This window comes from Cervus canadensis, chromosome 26 (genome assembly GCF_019320065.1).
Source record: "Cervus canadensis isolate Bull #8, Minnesota chromosome 26, ASM1932006v1, whole genome shotgun sequence".
Taxonomy (NCBI): domain Eukaryota; kingdom Metazoa; phylum Chordata; class Mammalia; order Artiodactyla; family Cervidae; genus Cervus; species Cervus canadensis.
In genome coordinates, this window is record NC_057411.1 from 52750962 (window position 1) to 52771925 (window position 20964).

General features: G+C 57.6%; 1 protein-coding gene across 3 annotated transcripts in view; it reads right to left on the minus strand.

Annotated features, from left to right (window-relative positions):
- Positions 1-20964, minus strand: part of PCGF3 (polycomb group ring finger 3) — a 48486-nt gene that overhangs the window by 19488 nt on the left and 8034 nt on the right. The window contains exons 2-10 of one of the 3 annotated variants that reach the window (XM_043447739.1): positions 13528-13671; positions 13046-13194; positions 9038-9155; positions 8106-8202; positions 7440-7495; positions 2558-2668; positions 1597-1776; positions 1516-1557; positions 1395-1447 (exon numbers count right to left, since the gene is read on the minus strand). In XM_043447739.1, coding sequence (XP_043303674.1) covers positions 1410-1447; positions 1516-1557; positions 1597-1776; positions 2558-2668; positions 7440-7495; positions 8106-8202; positions 9038-9146 — 633 coding nt within the window. In that variant the 5' untranslated portion in view covers positions 9147-9155; positions 13046-13194; positions 13528-13671 and the 3' untranslated portion in view covers positions 1395-1409. The other 2 variants (XM_043447738.1, XM_043447737.1) reach the window with 2 other exon arrangements.

Sequence of the window (20964 nt, forward strand, 5' to 3'; positions counted from 1 at the left end):
ACAACTTAGCAACTAAATAATGTTGTTTTTTAGATATAACAAAACCTCACACTTGATAGACCACAATATAGTGGAAGCATAGCTTTTATATGCACTGGGAAATAAAAAAACTCATGATTTGTTTTATTACAATGATCTGGAACTGAATCTCAGTGTCTCCTAAGGAGCCTATATGTATAAATGTGTGTGCATGGATATGTTACACATATATTCTGCTACAGCCAAGACCCTAAGTTCTCATGGCTATTGCCGACTTTCTCCTCTCTCAGATGAGCTTCAGAAGCAGTTGGTTACATTCCTATTTATAAAATTGATTACAGTCACAACCACTGAGATTAATTTCAGAAGAACTCGAATCCTAAGGTCAACCTTCCATCCAGGAACACCCAATTATGCAATTTTCTCTGTGTTCTTCCAGAAGGTTCTGGTATCTTTGTTTTGGTCTCTCACATTTATTGCTAGGCTGCCTTAAAGTTCTTACTAATTTTCTGAACAAAGCCACCCACCCTCTGACTCTGACATGCTGGTCCTACCACTGGAAAAGGGGTCTCAGCACCTCGAGGAGCTGAGTCACATGCGTGTGCCCCAAGAGTCATAGCACGCCCAGCTCGCGTTCCTATCTCCCGATTGTTGGGTCCAGGGCCTCCCAAATCATGCTGAGTGACAGCCAAGGGCGGACATTTTCTTATTCTGACGCTGATGAGACAACTGTTCCATCAGGGAGTGTGAGGACCACTGGAGCTTCCAAGTCAAGGCACGCTAAGAGAAGCCCGCAGACGGGGAGGTGCCAGACGGGGAGGTGTGACACCTCCGCGTTCTCAGCAGCATCGCCGTGAGGGCCCAGTGATCCTCCCCTGATCCCTGACAGTGAGTGCCACCAAGAGCGGGCTCTGTCCTGGTTATTTTCACTGCAGTTTGCACGGAAGACGCCGTCCCCTCACTCCCCGCTGAAGGCACCCGCTTTAACCTTTCCGTTCCTAAAGCACTCTGCAGTGGGTAGGGGTCACTCGGGCAATTAGCCACAGAAGGGGAGCTCCTGGCCGTCCAGCGGTTGCCAGGAGGTGCTCTCACTGCTGAGGGCGCAGGTTCAGCCCCTGGAAACTAAGATCCCACAAGCTGTGCAGCCAAAAGGAGGAGGAGGAGAAAGGGGAGGAGAGGAGGGGTCAGGAGAGACTCAGAGAGCCGCCGGTGGGTGCACGACTGTCTCTGCTGTGCCCTCCTCCCGGTTCGTCTCTGTGAGGGGACAGCCCCCTGAGGCCAGGCTGCGCGCCCACCTGCTCCCTTCCTCCCGGCCCTTCCTGTCAGGGGAGAGCCTGCTGGCTTCTTTCCTCCCGGCCCTTCCAGTCAAGGGAGAACCCCCAGAGGCTGGGCCGCGCGCCCACCTTCTCCCTTTCTCCCGGCCCTTCCTGTCAGGGGAGACACCCCCAAGGCCGGGCCGCATGCCCACCTGCTCCCTTTCTCCTGGCCCTTCCAGTTAAGGGAGACCCCCCCCCCGAGGCCGGGCCATGTGCCCACCTGCTCCCTTCCTCCTGGCCCTTCCTATCAGGGGAGAGCCTGCTGGCTCCTTTTCTCCCGGCCCTTCCAGTCAAGGGAGACCCCCCTGAGGCCGGGCCGCGCGCCCACCTGCTCCCTTTCTCCCGGCCCTTCCTGTCAGGGGAGACCCCCCGAGGCCGGGCCACGCGCCCACCTGCTCGTCGCTCCGGTGGTAATCACCGTCTTCCTCCTGTTTCTCCTCTGCTGCCTCTTTGTTCGAACTGTCGTCCGCTTTGGTTTCTCCTTTTAGCAAAAACAAAAGACTGCATCATGATATCCAAAGTGTTAAACCGTTATTTTTCCCCCACAGAACACTCAAATGCTATGAAATCCCACGGTGACAGGAGTTCACACGCCTAAGAGTCGGAGGAGCGCTGGTCGACAGGGCCTCAGTCGCGAGGCTGCAGTGGGGGTGGGTCCCGGGCGGGCTGCCGTCCGCCGCGCACAACCAGGTGTCACGCCTCAACTCTGCCCAACAGCACGGCTCCCAGAGCTCACGCTGGTCCCACACGGCTTTAAAAGTCAGGCCTCCAGCTCGGGAAAGACGGGGTTCCTGGCTCCCAGGCCCCGAGCCGGCAGGCATGCAGCCCCTGCTCCTCTGAGCCAGCAGCCAAGGCCTCCCCTTCCCAGACGCTCAGAGATGCACAGAACAGACCAGAGTGCTTAGGAACCTGTGTGGCCCATGGAGTCAAAGGTTTGAATATACTGTTACAATACATACAGATTCAAAGCACCACTAATTTTCCATCAAAGCCAAAGAGAAGTTGGCCTTTCCGTAAGAAAACAGGCAAATTGGGAGAAGAGCCCTGGGAGGCCCATCGTGCACACGTGGTCCCTGCATACCCCACCTCCAGGCAGCTCTGGGGCCCCTGCAGGTACCCCCCATGGCCCTCCATGTAAGCCCTGGGACTGGGACCCCGCTCCTCAGCGCCCCCCGGTCCTGTCAGCTCCACAGGGATGCTGACGCCCACCACTCCCGTTGGGAACCTGCAGGGGCTCGTGCAGGTGAGACGCAGCCACTCACCATTTCGGTGGGGGTCCAGGTGCTGTTTTGCAGAACACGTCTCCCCCTTGATGTCTCCAGGCACTTCTAGGCCTAACTTGTGGTAGAATTCCCTCTGCTTTCTCATTTCCGCTATGAAAAATTAACATGTAATCCTTAATCTTAGGCAGGCGATGGATTATATTAAAATTCTGCACATGAATATTATCACATGAAAAAAAGGGCAGGTTTGGATGAAAAGGTCTGAAGGCTGCTACCCATGAGAAATGAACAACTTTGGACCGTGCCCTCTGGAATTTCAGGGCAGCTGCCAGCTGTGTGACTTGGGCCGTGTGCCAGGGTGCGGCCTGGGCCCCGCTGAGTGTAGGTGTCACTGGCTCCCCCAGGACAGGCCTCCAGGTGAGCCTGGCAGAAGGGTGCTCGCGGTGTCCACGGCTGGGAACCGCGGCTCGTCAGTCCTGGGGGCTGGAGCCGCCCACCACAGGGGAGGGGTCTCTACTGGACGGAGGGGACGGAGTTGGGCAGCAAGCAGCCTCCAGCCCGGCCGTCGGGCTCAGACACGAGTGGGGCCAGGCCGGGAGGCAAGAGGACAGCTGTCCAGGCTGGGTCCTCGCACGCCCCTGGGAAGGGCCGACTCTGTGACACAGGCGGCTACTGAGGAGTGGCTCATACCCAGGTAACGAAGCGGCGGCCACTGCTCAGGGCCACGCGGCAGGGCACAAAGGAAACCTAACCCAGACCAGAAACCTTAAGACACACTGTGGGAAAGACCTATGCGCAGGTGACCCACTACACAGCGCCCTTCCTACATACCAGGAGCTCTGTGAGGGCCAGGAAATGCCCTGGTCACGTCCTAGACTCAGGCAGATGCTGCAAAATACCCGACTGTGCAGGAAAAAATGAATGCATGAGGCAGCGGGCTAAGAAGGAAGGAGGGAGGCCTCTCAGAACTGACTGACGCGCGAGTCCAGCGCAGAGCTGGGGGGCGCTGGAACCAAACACGCAAAACCCAATTTGCGCCACATTTTGCTAATACTCACAATATTTCAAACTTTTTCATTGTTATTATATTTCTTATGGTATCTGTGATCAGGGAACTTTGATGGTATTATTTTAATTGTTTTTTTTTCATTCTGTGTTTTTAACTAAGAGATATACACTACTTTTTAGCCATAATGCTATTATACACTCAGTAGCCCACAGTATAATGTGAACATAACTTTCATAGGCACTGGGAAACCAAAAGATTGATGTGATTCACCCTGTTGCAACACTTGCTTTATCACGACGGTCTGAAGCTGAACCTGCGGTATTTCTGAGGTCTGCCTGTACCTAGTTTTAATTCCTATTTCTTTGATTTTTACCTATCAAAATGAAAAAGAACTGAAAATAACAATACTCGATGTCAGATACACACAGGTACGGAAACGTCAATTGGGATAACTTTTCAGGAAGGTTGTCGTTCAGTAGCTAACCTGTGTCCAACTGTTTATGACTCCATGGACTGCAGCACGCCAGGCTTCCCTGTCCTTCACTACCTTCTGGAGTTTGCTCAAACTCATGTCTATTGAGTCAGTGATGCCATCCAACCATCTCATCCTCTGTTGCCCCCTTCTCCTCCTGCCCTCAATGTTTCCCAGAATCAAGGTGACTTCAAAAACTGCTACTAGTGTATCCCAAGGAAATAATCAGGTAAGTACCTAAGGAGATAAAGCCTTATTTCCAACACTGAAGTATCAGAAACAACCTGCATGCTTAGCACCAGGCAATAGGGGCGGGCCATTCAGAAGTGTGCCTCCCTGCCAGCCTCATCCTGTCCAGCAGACATGTCCAGACAGGAGCACAGAGCCTCACAACTCCGGTCAACAGCACACGTGAGACACCACCACCCACTCCCAACCGTGGGTGCACAAGAGAAATCTAACCTAACTGCTGTGCTGGGACACAGTGGTGACAGACATAGGGACACATGCTGGGGTAGACTCAGGGACACACGCTGGTGACACGCAGGGACACACGCGGTGACACGCGCTGGTGACACGCTGGGACACATGCTGACACTCAGGGACACAAGCTGGTGACACGCAGGGACACACGCAGTGACACGCGCTGGTGACATGCTGGGACACACTCTGGTGACACTCAGGGACACATGCTGGTGACACGCAGGGACACATGCTGACACTCAGGGACACAAACTGGTGACATGCAGGGACACACACTGGTGACACATGTTGGGACAGACTCAGGGACACACGCTGGTGACACGCTGGGACACACGCTGGTGACACGCTGGGACACATGCTGACACTCAGGGACACAAGCTGATGACACGCAGTGACACGCACTGGTGACACGCTGGTGACACGCAGGGACACATGCTGGTGACATGCAGGGACACAAGCTGGTGACATGCTGGGACACATGCTGACACTCAGGGACACAAGCTGGTGACATGCAGGGACACATGCAGTGACACGCGCTGGTGACACGCAGGGACACAAGCTGGTGACACGCTGGGACACAAGCTGGTGACATGCTGGGACACATGCTGACACTCAGGGACACAAGCTGGTGACACTCAGGGACACAAGCTGGTGACACGCTGGGACACAAGCTGGTGACATGCTGGGACACATACTGACACTCAGGGACACAAGCTGGTGACACTCAGGGACACACGCAGTGACACGCGCTGGTGACACGTAGGGACACAAGCTGGTGACATGCTGGGACACATGCTGACACTCAGGGACACAAGCTGGTGACATGCAGGGACACACGCAGTGACGCGCTAGTGACACGCGCTGGTGACACGCAGGGACACAAGCTGGCGACATGCTGGGACACAAGCTGGTGACACGCTGGGACACATGCTGACACTCAGGGACACAAGCTGGTGACACGCAGGGACACACGCAGTGACATGCGCTGGTGACACGCAGGGACACAAGCTGGTGACACACTGGGACACAGGCTGACACTCAGGGACACAAGCTGGTGACATGCAGGGACACACACTGGTGACACACGGGACAGACTCAGGGACACATGCTGGTGACATGCAGGGACACACGCTGGTGACACGCTGGGACACATGTTGACACTCAGGGACACACGCTGGGTCACCGGGACTCATGAGCTGCGGCTCTGCGGGACCACACCCATGAAGTCCTGTGGACTGTCCCACCTGGGAGGGGCCAGAATCGCACGGGGCCTCTCCATCTCAGCCGCACACGGGAACGTGAGGACCGAGGGCCTGGGCTTAGCCAAACTGTGAGAGACAGGACGGCCCCACCCACGAGCCAACATGGAGTTGGCATCACGCTCTCAGTTTACAGAGGTGCTGAACTCCCTGTTTCAAGAAGAAGCCTCTTTGGGGAAACAAATGGCAACATCTCTGGCTGAAACAGGGACGGGGACCAAGCTGACAGCTCTGGACTCTAGGCCAGAGGCACACCGGGTGCTTTATGAAATCTTAGCATGTTTAAGACACCCTAGAATAATTTTTAACACTATCAGTATTTTATTTTCGTGTATTCTTTGCCTTTCCCCAGCACTAGAAAAGAAAGTGTTAGTTGCTCAGTCATGTCCGACTCTTTCTGATTTTATGGACTGCAGCCGCCAGGCTCCTCTGTCCATGGGCTTCTCCAGGCAAGAATACTGGAGTGGGTGGCCATTCCCTTCTCCAGGGGATCAGAACCAGATCTCCCGCACTGCAGGTAGATTCCTTACCATCTGAGCCACCATGGAAGTAGAAAACCCTTCTTCAACTATTGAAAGATGACAGTTTCTACATATAGTTACTTAGAAAATTTAAATTCTTCTTCAGTGAAAGAAGACTTTAACAGTATTACTCCCTAAGTTGTATCTTAAAAGTCACATGTGACATCTACTGAGCTAATGGAATAAGCCTGTTCTTTAAATCACAACCTTCTGAAACACAATGGTGAGAGAACACTCCCAAATGAACTGCTGCCTCTTATCTTGGAAAGAAAGCTGCACCTAGGTTTCATCAGCTGGCACCGCCCCACCATCCAGCACCCACTCTGGATGGATCACCCTTCACCAAGGACAAGACAGTCTCAGGGCTCAGGACTGCGGAGAGAATGGCCATTCCCACTCTCCACTCTGAATGGGTCACCCGTCACCAAGGACAAGACAGTCTCAGGGCTCAGGACCGCAGAGAGAACAGCCATTCCCACTCTCCACTCTGAATGGATCACCCTTCACCAAGGACAAGACAGTCTCAGGGCTCAGGACTGTGGAGAGAATGGCCATTTCCACTCTCCACTCTGAATGGATCACCCTTCACCAAGGACAAGACGGTCTCAGGGCTCAGAACTGCGGAGAGAACGGCCATTCCCACTCTCCACTCTGAATGGATCACCCTTCACCAAGGACAAGACAGTCTCAGGGCTCAGGACTGCAGAGAGGACGGCCATTCCCACTCTCCACTCTGAATGGGTCACCCGTCACCAAGGACAAGATAGTCTCAGGGCTCAGAACTGCGGAGAGAACGGCCATTCCCACTCTCAGGATACTTGTACCACATAGTATTTCTGCTCAAGTCTCTTAAGATCGACTTAAAGCTTGTATTTAAAGTTTAAATCCGGTTAAACTTGGCCGACACAGGGTTCCTGGCTCCACCTCCAGGCAGCATGAGCAGGAGGCCCCCCCTGCTCTGCCCCCGGGGCCTGGCCAGGGCTGCACACGTGCCGGGCACCGGGGTCCCCAGAACACAGAGAGACGCGTGAGCGAAGGCGGACGAGACCAGCGCGCAGACGGCAGGGAGCCCAGGGCAGGGCCAAGCGAGATGTCCAAAGCCAGGACCCCTGAACGAAAAGGCCCTTGGAGGCCCTGCTGAGGACACAGAGGTCCAGGGGGAGGTTCTGACACTTACCCTCTTGGAGGCCTGGGACCAATTTGTAAACAATATCCTGCATGGTTCTGTCATGACTGGCAAAAGAACAGAACAGGTAGGTTAGCCAAAAATGTCAATCCTCTAATTCTCAAACCTTTTCTATGTAACAATAACAAACTCCACAATCACAAACTGGAATTTTAGTTGAATTTTGCTTCTAGTTTGTACTTATAAAAGTGTCTGGGCCAGCAAGAGTGACACAGGAGCTGAGTTGACACGTCAGAGTGTGGACGCCAGATGCTGGTGAACACTCAGAGAAGGACACAGGCAAGACCCCTTGGCGACCAGTGCCCCCCGCCAGCTGGGCTTCTCAAGTCCTGCAGGCGTCAGGCAGTCTTGGGCTGTGCCAGACCAGAGGGGGTTTCTCAAACGTCCCTGACCAGGACCTGCGCAAGGAGCACCTCTCATGTCTGGACACTCATGTTGATGTGAACATGTAGACCACACACACACACACGCATCCACGCACACAACAGAGCCGGCCTCCAGTACACGACATCCTCTGTATTTCCTACTCCCTGACCCCTCGCCTTCTCCTAAAGCTCTGTGGAGCCACAAGGACAGGATGGGGGCGGAACGAGCCCGACACGCCTCCTGCAGACAGGAGCCCCCCTTCGGCAGGGCCCCCCGCCCCGAGGTGCTCACCCGATGTACTGCAGGGGGTGGCTCTGGTGGATGACGATCCTGCATGTGGGGCAGGTGTTGTTCTCCTCCAGGTACTTCACCAGGCAGCTGCGGCAGACTGCGGGGGGGCGCGTCAGTGGCAGTCAGGGGTGCTCCTCCCACTGGCCCCCCACCCCGGGCCCCCAGGGACAGGCCCGTCGCCTGGGCCCACCTCCCATGGAGGACACAGACTGGAGGAGGAAGGCGCCCTCACGTCCATCACGGGGCGCCCGTCACAGCAGTAAACAGGTAAATTCTACATTAGCCTAAGAAAGCACCAGAACTTCTCTGCACGACCAAATGGGATAAGATTCAGTGAATGTACCATAAAATACTGCCAACTGATATCTAAAATACAATTACCTTTAAAATAAAATTTCTATCAAAACTGGCAAGCATCTTCTGAAGTGAGAAATACAAGATCAAAGATCCTCACTGTCAAAGGATTCGCTTAACCTTAGGAAGTGCCCGGGTCAGCCCCCCAGGATCCAGCCTGCTGGTGAAGGCTGGGGGGGATGCGGTGTTTGAAGGAGGAAGACACCCACGTTCAGCACCAGCTGCAAGCTAAAGCCTGCAACAGGCCAGTGGCCGTGGTGGGCAGGGAGCACGAAGTTTAAGGAATTCATTTGCAAATGGCAAAAACACTTCGGGCCACTAAAAACCAATATTCTGTCACACCACATGTAATGCTTTAGCTGTTACATACAAATAACTAAGCTTTTCTTGCATTTATTTAGCTTTCTCAAATGATACCTCTTATACTGAAATTACCCCCAGTGTTTTAACTTCAGATAACTTTTCTCATTTATCTTCAGGATCTCCTTTATTTCTGCTGCTGGGTCTTGCTCTGTGTGTGAGTAAATGCTCTGGGGAAAAAAGCCCAAGTGTTAGAGGATGGAACACTCTGCACGCACATGTGTGCAGACACTCAGTCACCGTGGTTGCATCGATGAGGTATCCACTACACAGGCGGCAGGTGATGTGGGCGTTTATGTCCCAGAGTTTAATCTTTCTGGTCAACATCTTTGGCTTCTGCAAGAGAAAAAAGCATATTAACCAAAGTATGATGTAATCTGATGTTTCATCAAAGGTTCAAGTTCAACATAAATCCAGCTCCAGTGTGGCCAGGAGGAGCTTAGCATGAGGAGGGCTGAGGCCAGGTCCTACCCCCACTCCCACCAGGTCAGGTCCCCCCATTCCCACCAGGTCAGGTCCACCTGCTCCCACCAGGTCAGGTTCCGCCCCCCGGCTCCCACCAGGTCAGGTGCCCCTGCTCCCACCAGGTCAGGTCCCTCCATTCCCTCCAGGCCAGGTCCCCCTGCTCCCACCAGGTCAGGTCCCCCTGTTCCCACCAGGTGGGGTCCCCCCGCTCCCACCAGGTCAGATCCCCCTGCTCCTACCAGGCCAGGTCCGCACCCTGAGACCCCGCTTCCACCATGAGGCAGGCAGTCACCCCCCGTGGACCAGGTCACCCGCCCCGCGGCAGCACCAGGCTGCACGCACACTGCTGCTCCTTCCAGGCCCCCCTCCTGCTCCTCCTGCTCAGAACCCACGAGGTCGGCTGGTGAGGCAGCGCAAGGCAGGGGAGTTTTCTGGAGCTGCGGGAGGGGAGGCGAGGGAGCCGGCAGGCCGTGCTGGGCAGGACAGGGTCCGTCTAGAGCTCTGGCTCCTCTGATAAGATGACACGGGTGAGCAGTAGGGGATCGCATCCCCAGGAAGCACAGCGCACAACAGCATCCTAAGTCCGAATGTCTGTCCCTGTGCCCGGAGCGTGGACGCACCGCCTCTGCCCCAGAGCTGCCCTCCAGAGCTGCGGCGGCTCTGACTGGCTCCCCTCCCAGACCAACGGCTCACAAGGGCAGGGTCTGTCGTCATCGCCCTAACAGAAGGCTGCGCAGGAGAAACAGCCCCGAAGAGGCTACATCCTCCCCAAAACCTGTGAGTCACCTCATGGAGCAAAAGGCTCCTGAGACAGGATCCCCACTGGAGTCCCCGGGTGACCGTGTTGCCACAGGGCCCTTCTGGGGCGCAAGAGGCTCGGAGGAGATATGGGAGAAGCCGCCTGCAGGCTGTGAGCAGGAAGGGGCTTCCCGGAGAGGGAAGCTCTGAGACGAGCAGCGCCGCCTGCACCTGGACCGCAGCCCTGGACGCCTGGCCGGCAGCACCGGCCAGTGAGGCCCTGAGACTTCACTTGGCCACCAGCTTCCGGGACACTCGCTGTGGCTTGAGCAGGAGACGCCTCTGGATGGTACACCGCGCAGGGTACAAGGAGCTTCCACGACCAGGATCACTGACAACTCTGCCCAGAGGCAGAAACGCCCCGGGAGATGGAGGCCAAGGCCCAGGAGGCCCACGGCACACTGGGCACTGGGCTGGACGGCGAGGCCTCACCCGCGGACACAGCGCACGAGGCTCCCGGCTCCTGCGCAGACGTTCCCGGCTCAGCGCTGTCTGAAGACAGGCAGAGGGAAGGAGAGGGCCGGGTGGGCAGATGAGGCCGCACCGGACCCCGGGGAGGCCCGGACCCGAGACTAAACCGTCACCTTACACCAAAGCCCAGAAGCAACCATCAGGACAGACTGAGGCACCCAGCACGGTGCCGGGCGCAGTCCCCCTGGACACGCGAGGGCCACTGCACCAGCAACAATGCCCCGCGACTGTCACAGAAAGTAGGACGGGAGGCTCGCAGGCGAGAGCCAGCAGGGGGTCCCCACTAGACAGCCCTCTCCCGCAGCCCCGAGCTGTCAGGAGAGATGAGGGTCATTCCCACAGGGGCTCCACGGGCCCCGGGAAGCAAACCTAAGTCTACGGGGCCAGGCTCTCGGTGTCACGGTCACCAGGTGCTGTGCGGAGCCTGCCTGACCACTCGGACCTGCTGAGGCCGGCTCCATGAAGAAGGGCCTGTGCGCCCCGTGGAGCCGAAGAAATGGGCGGTAACGGAAGGGGGAGGAACCCAAGTCGTCACCCAGTGAAGCGGAGACGGGATGAGAACTCCACTGGATGCCAGGGCCTGAGGTGCTGTCTACCACCTGTCCAACTGAGCCTAGCACCGTGCCCTTGACTCACTGTGTACTGTTCACACGCCTGACAGGCTCACACTTGCCACCAGCCCAACAGCCAGGCCAAAACCGGCTCCAAATCACACACACCAGGATCAAGATCAGTGTGAACTCATCTTTAGTGGCAGCAGGCAAACAGATACAATGTGTGCATGAGTGTGGACACGCCCACTCACTCTACAGATGTCTGTGCACATGAGTGTGGACACACCTACTCTACAGATATGTGTGCACGTGTGGACACGCCCACTCTACAGATGTGTGTGCACGAGTGTGGGCACGCCCACTTTACAGATACGTGTGGACACGCCCACTCTACAGATGTGTGTGCACATGACTATGGGCACGCCCACTCTACAGATACGTGTGGACACGCCCACTCTACAGATGTGTGTGCACATGACTATGGGCACGCCCACTCTACAGATATGTGTGCACGTGTGGACATGCCCACTCTACAGATGTGTGTGCACATGAGTGTGGGCACGCCCACTTTACAGATGTGTGTGCATGTGTAGACACGCCCACTCTACAGATGTGTGTGCACATGCGGACATGCCCACTCTACAGATATGTGTGCACATGCGGACATGCCCACTCTACAGATGTGTGTGCACGCCCACTCTACAGATGTGTGTACGCGTGTGGACATGCCCACTCTACAGATGTGTGTGCACATCAGTGTGGGCACGCCCACTTTACAGATGTGTGTGCACGTGTGGACACGCCCACTCTACAAATGTGTGTTCACGAGTGTGGGCACGCCCACTCTACAGATATGTGTGCACGTGTGGACGCACCCACTCTACAGATGTGTGTGCACGAGTGTGGGCACGCCCACTTTACAGATATGTGTACACGTGTGGACACGCCCACTCTACAGATGTGTGTGCATGAGTGTGGGCACGCCCACTTTACAGATGTGTGTGCACGTGTGGACACGCCCACTCTACAGATGTGTGTGCACATGAGTGTGGGCACGCCCACTCTACAGATGTGCGCACAAGTGTGGACATGCCCACTCTACAGATATGTGTACACGAGTACGGACATGCCCACTCGCCCTCAGCTCCGCCCCCGGGAGTGACCGCTCTGGGCAGCCCTGGGCTGAGGGTGCACACTGCCTCTGCCGCAGGAGCCAGCACCGCTGGACGTGCAGCTGGCCCTGGCCGGGCAAGGACCTGGCGGACCTCTGTGCTTAGAGCTGGGACAGCAACCATCACTGCTGGTGGTCAGCAGAGTAACACAGGAGCCTATGAGGCCACATGGACAGACAGGCAAGGAAGGGGTGCCCTTCCCCACAGAACGTGAGCTGGTAAACAGAAGGCAGGCTGGCAGCGAAGGTCACCACCCAAGGACAACTGCAGGGACGCGGACTCAGGAAGCCTCGGTGGGGATCAGCGGGGGAAGACTTCACCGAGGACGCGAAGGTGCATGAAGTCTCCAGACACTCAGCAGCCTTTGAGGAGGGCAGGACCCTCGGGAAGAAAGCCCTGTGTGTCGCCAACGGCGTGACGGGTGACACCCAGGCAAGGACCCCACTGCAGGGGTGCCTCTTGGCATCAGGTCTGACGGGCCCCTACCAAAGCCTGAGCCCCACGGGGGCCCGGCCTCCAGTTCTGCCCACGTGGGCCTCCACGCCAATCAGGCGCGTGACCAGCCACTCTCACAAGGGGCCAACGCCCACTGTTGCCCCACCTCGGCCAGGACCTGGGCACCCGCGGTCGCCCCAGCTCAGCTGCGACCCAGGGGCCTGCAGCACTGGACGGGTACCCCTGGACCACAGGCGGGTGGCGCGTGGGGCGGCCCCGGAGGCGCCACTGACGGTCAGGACGGCGGCCTGTGCGGGAAGCCTGTGCCCACCTCCTTGAGGCCGTCGTCCCTCCTGCTGCCTCTGCATCGGACGCCGCTGCCTATGGGTTCACCACGCTCACGCCTTGTCCACCGTGCCCTCCGTGCTCTGGCTCCTCACGTCTGCGCCTTCCTTGCGTCTCTCGCGGTGTTTCCATTTTCTAGCACAGAAATGGCACCTGCTGTTCAAGGTCACGTCACTTATGTGACATACACAGCACCGCAGTTACGTTTCTGCTAGAAGCTGTGAAGAGCCCCACGTAGCAAACAGCAGAACGGAGTCGATCAGAAACATCAGAAAAAACTGGAATGTGTGTCAGTAACTGTGCTTGAACCTGCTCTGGAGCTGTCAGAGATGAAATTTTAAAGGAGCTACAAAGCACTGACTTTTTCTATGGCTACAACAGAGTCAAAATGAGACAAAGTGTAATTTAAGGTAAGCTTAATCACCTCACACGCACTGAAAGCAGCAGCTCAAGCTCACACTGCATTACCTGTGGACAGAGCCAAGTCCTCTGCTACATTTTGAAGCCTGTGGAGACACAGGGATGGGGCATCACCCACACGTGCTGTTCCACGGAGCCCGGCCCCCAGACAGGCGGCTTCAGCTGCTCAGGTCAACAGGTCTCTCCCTTTACCTGCTCAGAACAACAAAAACAAAAGCAAGCTTGGTTGACAGTAAAGCACCCACAGCAACCACAGAGACACGGGCAGGCCCCCACAGGAGCCTGGTGGCTCGAGGCCCAGGGGCTGGGGGTGGTAGGGAGGTAGGCTGGGTGCTGCCCCCCATGCCCAGGGGCCCAGAGAAGCTCCCGGGAAGGCGGTGGGCTTTGGGTGACCTGGCGGGAGGCTGGGAGAGCAGCCATGTGACTCCTGGGCTGCTTTCACAGTTCCCGCCCTGGAAGGTGTCCCCAGGGCGGCTCACCCGGGGAAGCCACACGAGGACACCCGCAGGCTCCGCACGGGTTCTGGGCCACTGCAGGGGACAGACACGCCAACGGGCATGTGTGTGTGCAGACGGTGGCGCCAGGGCCGTGGCCAGCAAGCACAGTGCGGGGCTGGGGTGAGCGGCAGCAGAGAAGCGGTGACCAGGCCCCTGTAGGACTTGGCCACCGTCAGGGAGATGGAGCTGAAGGGCCTGGAGCTGGAGTCATTCCCGGAGCTCCGGCGGGGTGTGGGGGGCACCTGCACTCAGTGTCGCTTAGATGCGGCCAGTGACATAGGCACAGATGTTGCACGTGCGATCTCAGACGTCAGTGAGCAAGGGACACAGATCCCCAGGGCCAATGTTCTCGAGGAGAAGACTGACAACAAGTGATAAGCGCCATGAGCAGGCACGCCGTCCGTTCAGACACTGCAGGTGACAGACAGGACAAACCAGAGCAAGGGAGGAGGTAGGGAGAGCAGAGGGTCCAGAACACCTCCCTGAAGTCACAGCTGAGCAACATTAGAATGTCAGGAATAACTTTGTGCCAACAGAGTTGAAAACTCCTAAGGAATTTGACAAATTGCTTGAAAACAGCTCACCAGAACTGAGGTGAATGGAAACAGAATCGAGAGTTCTGGACCCCTAAGGACACTGAGCCAGGCGGGTTCCACCAAACCTGCGTGCTGCACCCCGCCCCAGACAGACCCGCCCAAGCACACAGGTAGTGGTGTTCCTGACTGGGGCTGAGGCTGCACAGCTCAGGCCAGGGGGACCCGGGGGACACGGACCACCCACAGCTGCAGCACTGCCTGCGGAGCGCACAGGAGGGGCTCTGTGCAGGAAACAAATGTCGTTTATGACAAAAACTAAAAGGAGAGAGATGCTAAGATCTCCCCAGAGACACACTCTCAGCAAGTTAAGAGCAGAAGGAACTTCCCCACCTGAACAAAGCTCTCCATCTAAGAGACACTAACACTTCCATCCACTGGAAGGTTTATGCCTGACTGCAGAGCTCTCTTCCCAGCAGGCGCCTGTGGGGAGCAGCTGTGGCCGTGTATCTCCTGGACGCAGCCGGCAACCAGAGGTCTGCGCCTGGGGGACGCATGACGGGACAGGTGCTCCAAGACAGCAAGTGCACCATGAAACTGGGCACTTCAGCGCATGTAAACACCTCCCTGAAAAGCACACTTTGCCAAAAGCCCGCCCAACACAAGCACCACTCCTGGCGGTGAGAATTCTCCCTTTCACCAGGCATCTCCAGGCAAGTATCCCCGAACAGCCGATTCCAGGCTGACGGAGGCCAGATGTGTGAGGCACGACGCAAGGCTGAGAGGACACACCCGCCCCGCCTGGCCGTCACCAGCCCTGCGTCCTGCCAGGCGGCTCCGCTGCTGGGCACTGCACCCCCCACTCTCCCCTTGGCCTTGGCCAAGCCTTGGCCCCCGGGGTCACGGGCACAGATGTGGGGGACGGGCCCCTGCCCTGACCCCGTCTTGCTGACACCTCCTGAGTCTAATGTGTCACGGTGTCCTGAGTGGCAGATGCAACGCCATATATGTGTACACAAGATCTTTACTTTTCAAAAATGAAACCAAATGATAATGCAACACTTCAGACAATCAGTTGACCCTCCTTGAGACAGAGGCCGGCAGCGCCATCCTCTGGCCCCGCGCCCCCTGACACCAGTGCCGGCCGCTGGGCTGTCCCGCACGGAGCGCACGGCCGGAGCACTGATTCCTACCCCTCCCAGGCCGATGGCTGAGACTCGGCGGGGAGAGGCCAGTGAGGACGGCCATGGCCAGCGCCTGGGAGCCTGGCTGGTGACAGTGTCCACTGGTGACTTACACTTCCCTGAAAGCTCAGCGGGGTCCACGCCAAGACCCATGTCCTTGGGAGCTGAGGGCCCGCCAAGCAGGAGCCTCCCTGAGAGCCCTGTGGGTCCTGGGCTCCTGGGCGACAGCTCTTCCCATCGCTGAGCGCGTTCACCCTGACTCCTCGGGAAGAGGACTCTGGATGCAGCGCCCAGTCCCCCAAGGCTCATTCTGTCTGCCGCTTCCTTCGTGGATTCTGCTGTGACCTTCGGCTGAAATAACCCACAGCCCTGAGCGTGAGGAGTCCATCCTGTGCCTGCACACCTGGGGCCACCCCTCAGCCTCTCAATGCCCCGGGCCTGCCGGGCCTCCATGTGTCTGCCCAGACAAGCCTGTCTAGGCCGGAGACAGTGAGCGAGGCCTGGCCGCCCCGGGCCCGACCCTGCTGTGGCCCCGGGACACAGTGGCACCTCCACCCCCTTCCCCGGTCCAGGCTGATCCAGGCCCCACCCTCCTGCTTCCCAAGGGCTCTGATGGTCCCAGCAAGCCCTTCTCATCTGGAACCTTCCACACCTCCCTCCTAACAGAACCTGCCTCCACAGGATCCCCCCTACCCCATGACTCAGTCACCCCCCCACCCAGCCTTCTGTCCTCAACTCCACCAAGTCCCGGTGACAAGGACATCACCAGCCCTCCAAGATATAAGGCTGCCGCCCACCTGCAGCCCAGCCGACCCCTCCATGCGGCCCCTGCCACCGGGGAAGCAGTAGGGGCCACACACCGGCCTCAGCCCTGGACGCTGCAGAAGGGACAGGCCACATGCCCCACACCTCTCAGGGTCACTCGTTCCTGCATGAAAAGGCCCTTCTGTCCCAGCATCTCGGACCACTGCCCTGTCCAGACTCCTGTCCACCCATCTGCAACACCCCCGATGCCACAGCCCTCTTAAGGGGTACTTCCCCACACGATACCCTTGCGTGACACACACATTTATCCCCTTTCCTCCTCCAGGGAAATACACCAGGCTTGTTGCGCTGGATAAAAGTAGTAAACACACTCACTAATCACAACCTGGAATCCTTCACTGAATGTAGTTAAGGAAAAAGCCCTCAGTCTCAACCCCCAACACTCACTGCTGCTCGCCATGTGCTGGTCACTTCCACCATCCTCACTTCCGCCTGACACTGCAGACACACACCCTCATCCTCACTTCCGCCTGACACTGCAGACACACACCCTCATCCTCACTTCCGCCCGACACTGCAGACACACACCCTCATCCTCACTTCCGCCCGACACTGCAGACACACACCCTTATCCTCACTTCCGCCCGACACTGCAGACACACACCCTCATCCTCACTTCTGCCTGACACTGCAAACATACAGCCTCATCCTCACTTCCGCCCGACACTGCAAACACACGCCCCACCCTCACTTCCGCCTGACACTGCAGACACACACCCTCATCCTCACTTCCGCCTGACACTGCAGACACACACCCTCATCCTCACTTCCGCCTGACACTGCAGACACACACCCTCATCCCCACTTCCGCCTGACACTGCCAGACACCACACCCCACCCTCACTCCCGCCTGACACTGCAGACAAGCACCACCAAGGCACCCCACTCACTCCCGCCTGACACTGCAGCCACCCCCCACACACCACTGCAGACACACGCCTATCCTCACTTCCCGCTGACTGCAGACACACACCTCATCCTCACTTTCCGCTGCCTGCAACACACCCCACCCTCACTCCCACCCGACACTGCAGACACACACCCTCCTCACTCCCGCCTGACACTGCAGACACACATCCCACCTTCACTTCCGCCTGACACTGCAGACACACACCCTCATCCTCACTTCCGCCTGACACTGCAGACACACAGCCTCATCCTCACTTCCGCCTGACACTGCACACACCCTCATCCTCACTTCCGCCTGACACTGCAGACACACACCCTCATCCTCACTTCCGCCTGACACTGCAGACACACACCCTCATCCTCACTTCCGCCTGACACTGCAGACACACACCCTCATCCTCACTTCCGCCTGACACTGCAGACACACACCCCACCCTCACTTCCACCTGACACTGCAAACACACACCCTCATCCTCACTTCCGCCTGACACTGCAGACACACACCCTCATCCTCACTTCTGCCTGACACTGCAAACATACAGCCTCATCCTCACTTCCGCCTAACACTACAAACACACACCCCACCCTCACTTCCACCTAACACTGCAGACACACACCCTCATCCTCACTTCTGCCTGACACTGCAAACATACAGCCTCATCCTCACTTCCGCCTAACACTACAAACACACACCCCACCCTCACTTCCACCTGACACTGCAAACACACACCCTCATCCTCACTTCCTCCTGACAGTGCAGACACACACCCCCATCCTCACTTCCGCCTAACACTGCAAACACACACCCCACCCTCACTTCCACCTGACACTGCAGAGACACACCCTCATCCTCACTTCCACCAACAATGCAAACACACACCTTCATCCTCACTTCTGCCTGACACTGCAAACACACACCCTCATCCTCACTTCCGCCTGACACTGCAAATACATACACCCTCATCCTCACTTCCACCGACACTGCAAACACACACACCCTCATCCACACTTACACACATCCTCAGACCCTCAGTTACAAACTGTGAGGATGCCTTCCAACACCAGTCACAGAGAACCACAGCCTCCCGAGAACCAGGCACAGTCCGGGCTCTCTGACTGTGGCTGTGGCTAGGTGTGACCAGGTGTTCCCACAGCTCCTCCTGGAGGCTCTGGCCACAGCCAGTCCCTGCTCCCTGCCCTCATGATCCTCAAGAAAGAACCACCTCCCCGTACAAGCCCACCCCGGTCATGCTTCCTTCTATCAACATATCTTATGAGAACCTTTCTGTTTTCGATTTATTTGGGGGTTAGTGCCGCTAAGCTATATTTTCCGAGGAAACAGGTCATCAAATTTATTGTCACAGAATTGCTCAGAGTAGCCTGAAAACGTATTAAACAGCTTCACTGGGGGATGTCTGACAAGTGACACATGCTTTAAAGGGCTCCCAGGGCCCCGATTCTGGACGCTGTGTAGACAGGGCCAGGCAGCCTCCTGAGACTCGCCGAGCAGCCACGTGGACGGGCAGCTCACCCCTTCTGTTCTGAGTGGTGCCCACCCTGACTCTCAGCCCCTTTGCCTGTAGACTCAGGGCTGCGGGAACGAGGGTGCCGTGAAGAGTGGTGGCCACGGCTCTGTGTGGATGGCCCGCTGGGGAAACACCCACTGAGGAGGTCACCTGTGTCCGCCTGCCCTGTCCGAGCCTCTGTTGCCCTGGGGGCCATTCTTCTGCCCCTTCAGTTCATCCTCACCCCAACACCAGAGCCCCCACCAGTCTCTGTGTCCACGGGCCTGCCCTGGACGTCACTGTGGCTCCCGGACAGACGGCGGAGCCACCAGGACAGCCCCCAGCCATCTGTACCACCAATTCTTTCTCCACAGACACGTCTGACAACTTCAGAAAAGCAAACCCGAGACCCCTGAAAAACTAATCGCAGAAGCCCGACTGCAGACAGCCGAGCCCTCCCCCACGCTCCCCGTCCACGTCAGCTCCTCCATCCATGCTGGGGCCTATCCGTGTCCACTCAGCCCACATCAACTCTTCCATCCGCGTCCACTCAAACCCACCTCAGCTCCGTCCCCCATGGCCTCGCCCACCTCTCGGCTCTGTACATGCCTGGCAATCCATCCTCAAGGGGCCATCAGAGACCAGCAAGACTCTGGGACAGGCCACCCAAGCTCGAGCCTGAGCCCATTCGCCGTCTTGTCCCCTGCTGCCAGCTTCTCAGGGTCTGTGCCCCGCGACCCCACAGGGGTGAGTCCCTCACCACCGTGCACCACGTCCAGCAGGGAGCCCGCCCCAGAGCCGGTGTCCAGTCAGCCGGAGATACTCCTGACGTCCTCGAGAAACTCCAGGAAACCTATCCGTTTATTTTCATGCAGAGCTGACGAAGTGCAGACCCTGCTCTCTGCACACGCCCTCTTCTCCTGACCAGCCACGCCAAGTGGAGTCCCACACTCAGCTCCCGCCCAGCTCCCGCCCCTCCGCCTGGGGGAGCTGGCCAGGCTGCCCGCAGCCAGAGGCCCCGGCCGTGCCTGGGAAGAGCTCTGCGCTCTGCTGGGCCCCCCAGGGCCTTCTCTGCGCGGCTGGTCTGTCCACGCCGGCCCCGGTGACCTCGCTCACACACCTGCCGGGCGTCTGCCCTGTTCTGCTCACCAGGCAAGCACGTGTTGGGTCACGGGACCCAAGCGCTGTCTGGCGGCAGCAAGGTGTCTGCAGGAGCCCTGGAGGACGGGCGGCCTGGGGCTGTGCACTCAGTGGCCCTGCTCGCCCAGGTCGTCCACGCCGGCTGCGCCCCCCTCAGTGCGGCTCATGGGACCTCCAGGGTGAAGTCCTGCGAAGCTCAGGGTGCTCCACAGTCCCCATGGGCCCCTGCTGTTCTAGGACACTCCACGTGCAGTCCCGCCTGGGGGCCTTGCAGGACTGTACTCTTAGCCGGAATATTCCCGCTCTGGGTCCCACTTGCTGGCTCACTCCCAGCAGGTCTTGTCTCAAGCGTCCCCTCCCCAGTGAGCTCTTTGAGACAATCCTAAGGTCCACACCCACGTGAACGACTCTGAGCCTTCCCCCTCCAACCCTTAACTGACAACTTTGTTATTACTCGCACCTAGATTATACTGTCAGGCATGTGACTGGGAACGCTGAAAATTCAACAGACCGGCTATATGACAAAATTGAGAAAATCTGTCCGAAGGGTATAAAAGATGGGAAAAAGAAGAAATGCCACGTCCAACCAACAGGTGCTCCAGAAAAGGGAAACAGACAAGACGCTCTGACAGTCTGGAGCCGGGCTGGGAGCACACACATTCCTGGGTCATCCGCGCACTCATTCATAGGCAACACTTAATAATCTGGAGAAAATGATTTGCATGTCTCCCCAGTTGGGAGATTTGCATGTCGTCCCCTCAGACGACAAGGGCCCTGGTGCCGCCCACATCCATGCAGGTCTCCAAACCTGAAGACATCAGGGCGCGAGGGAGAGTCCTGAAGGTTCTGGGGCAGGAGGAGCCTGGAGGAGGGATCGCCTGCACCAGCCTCC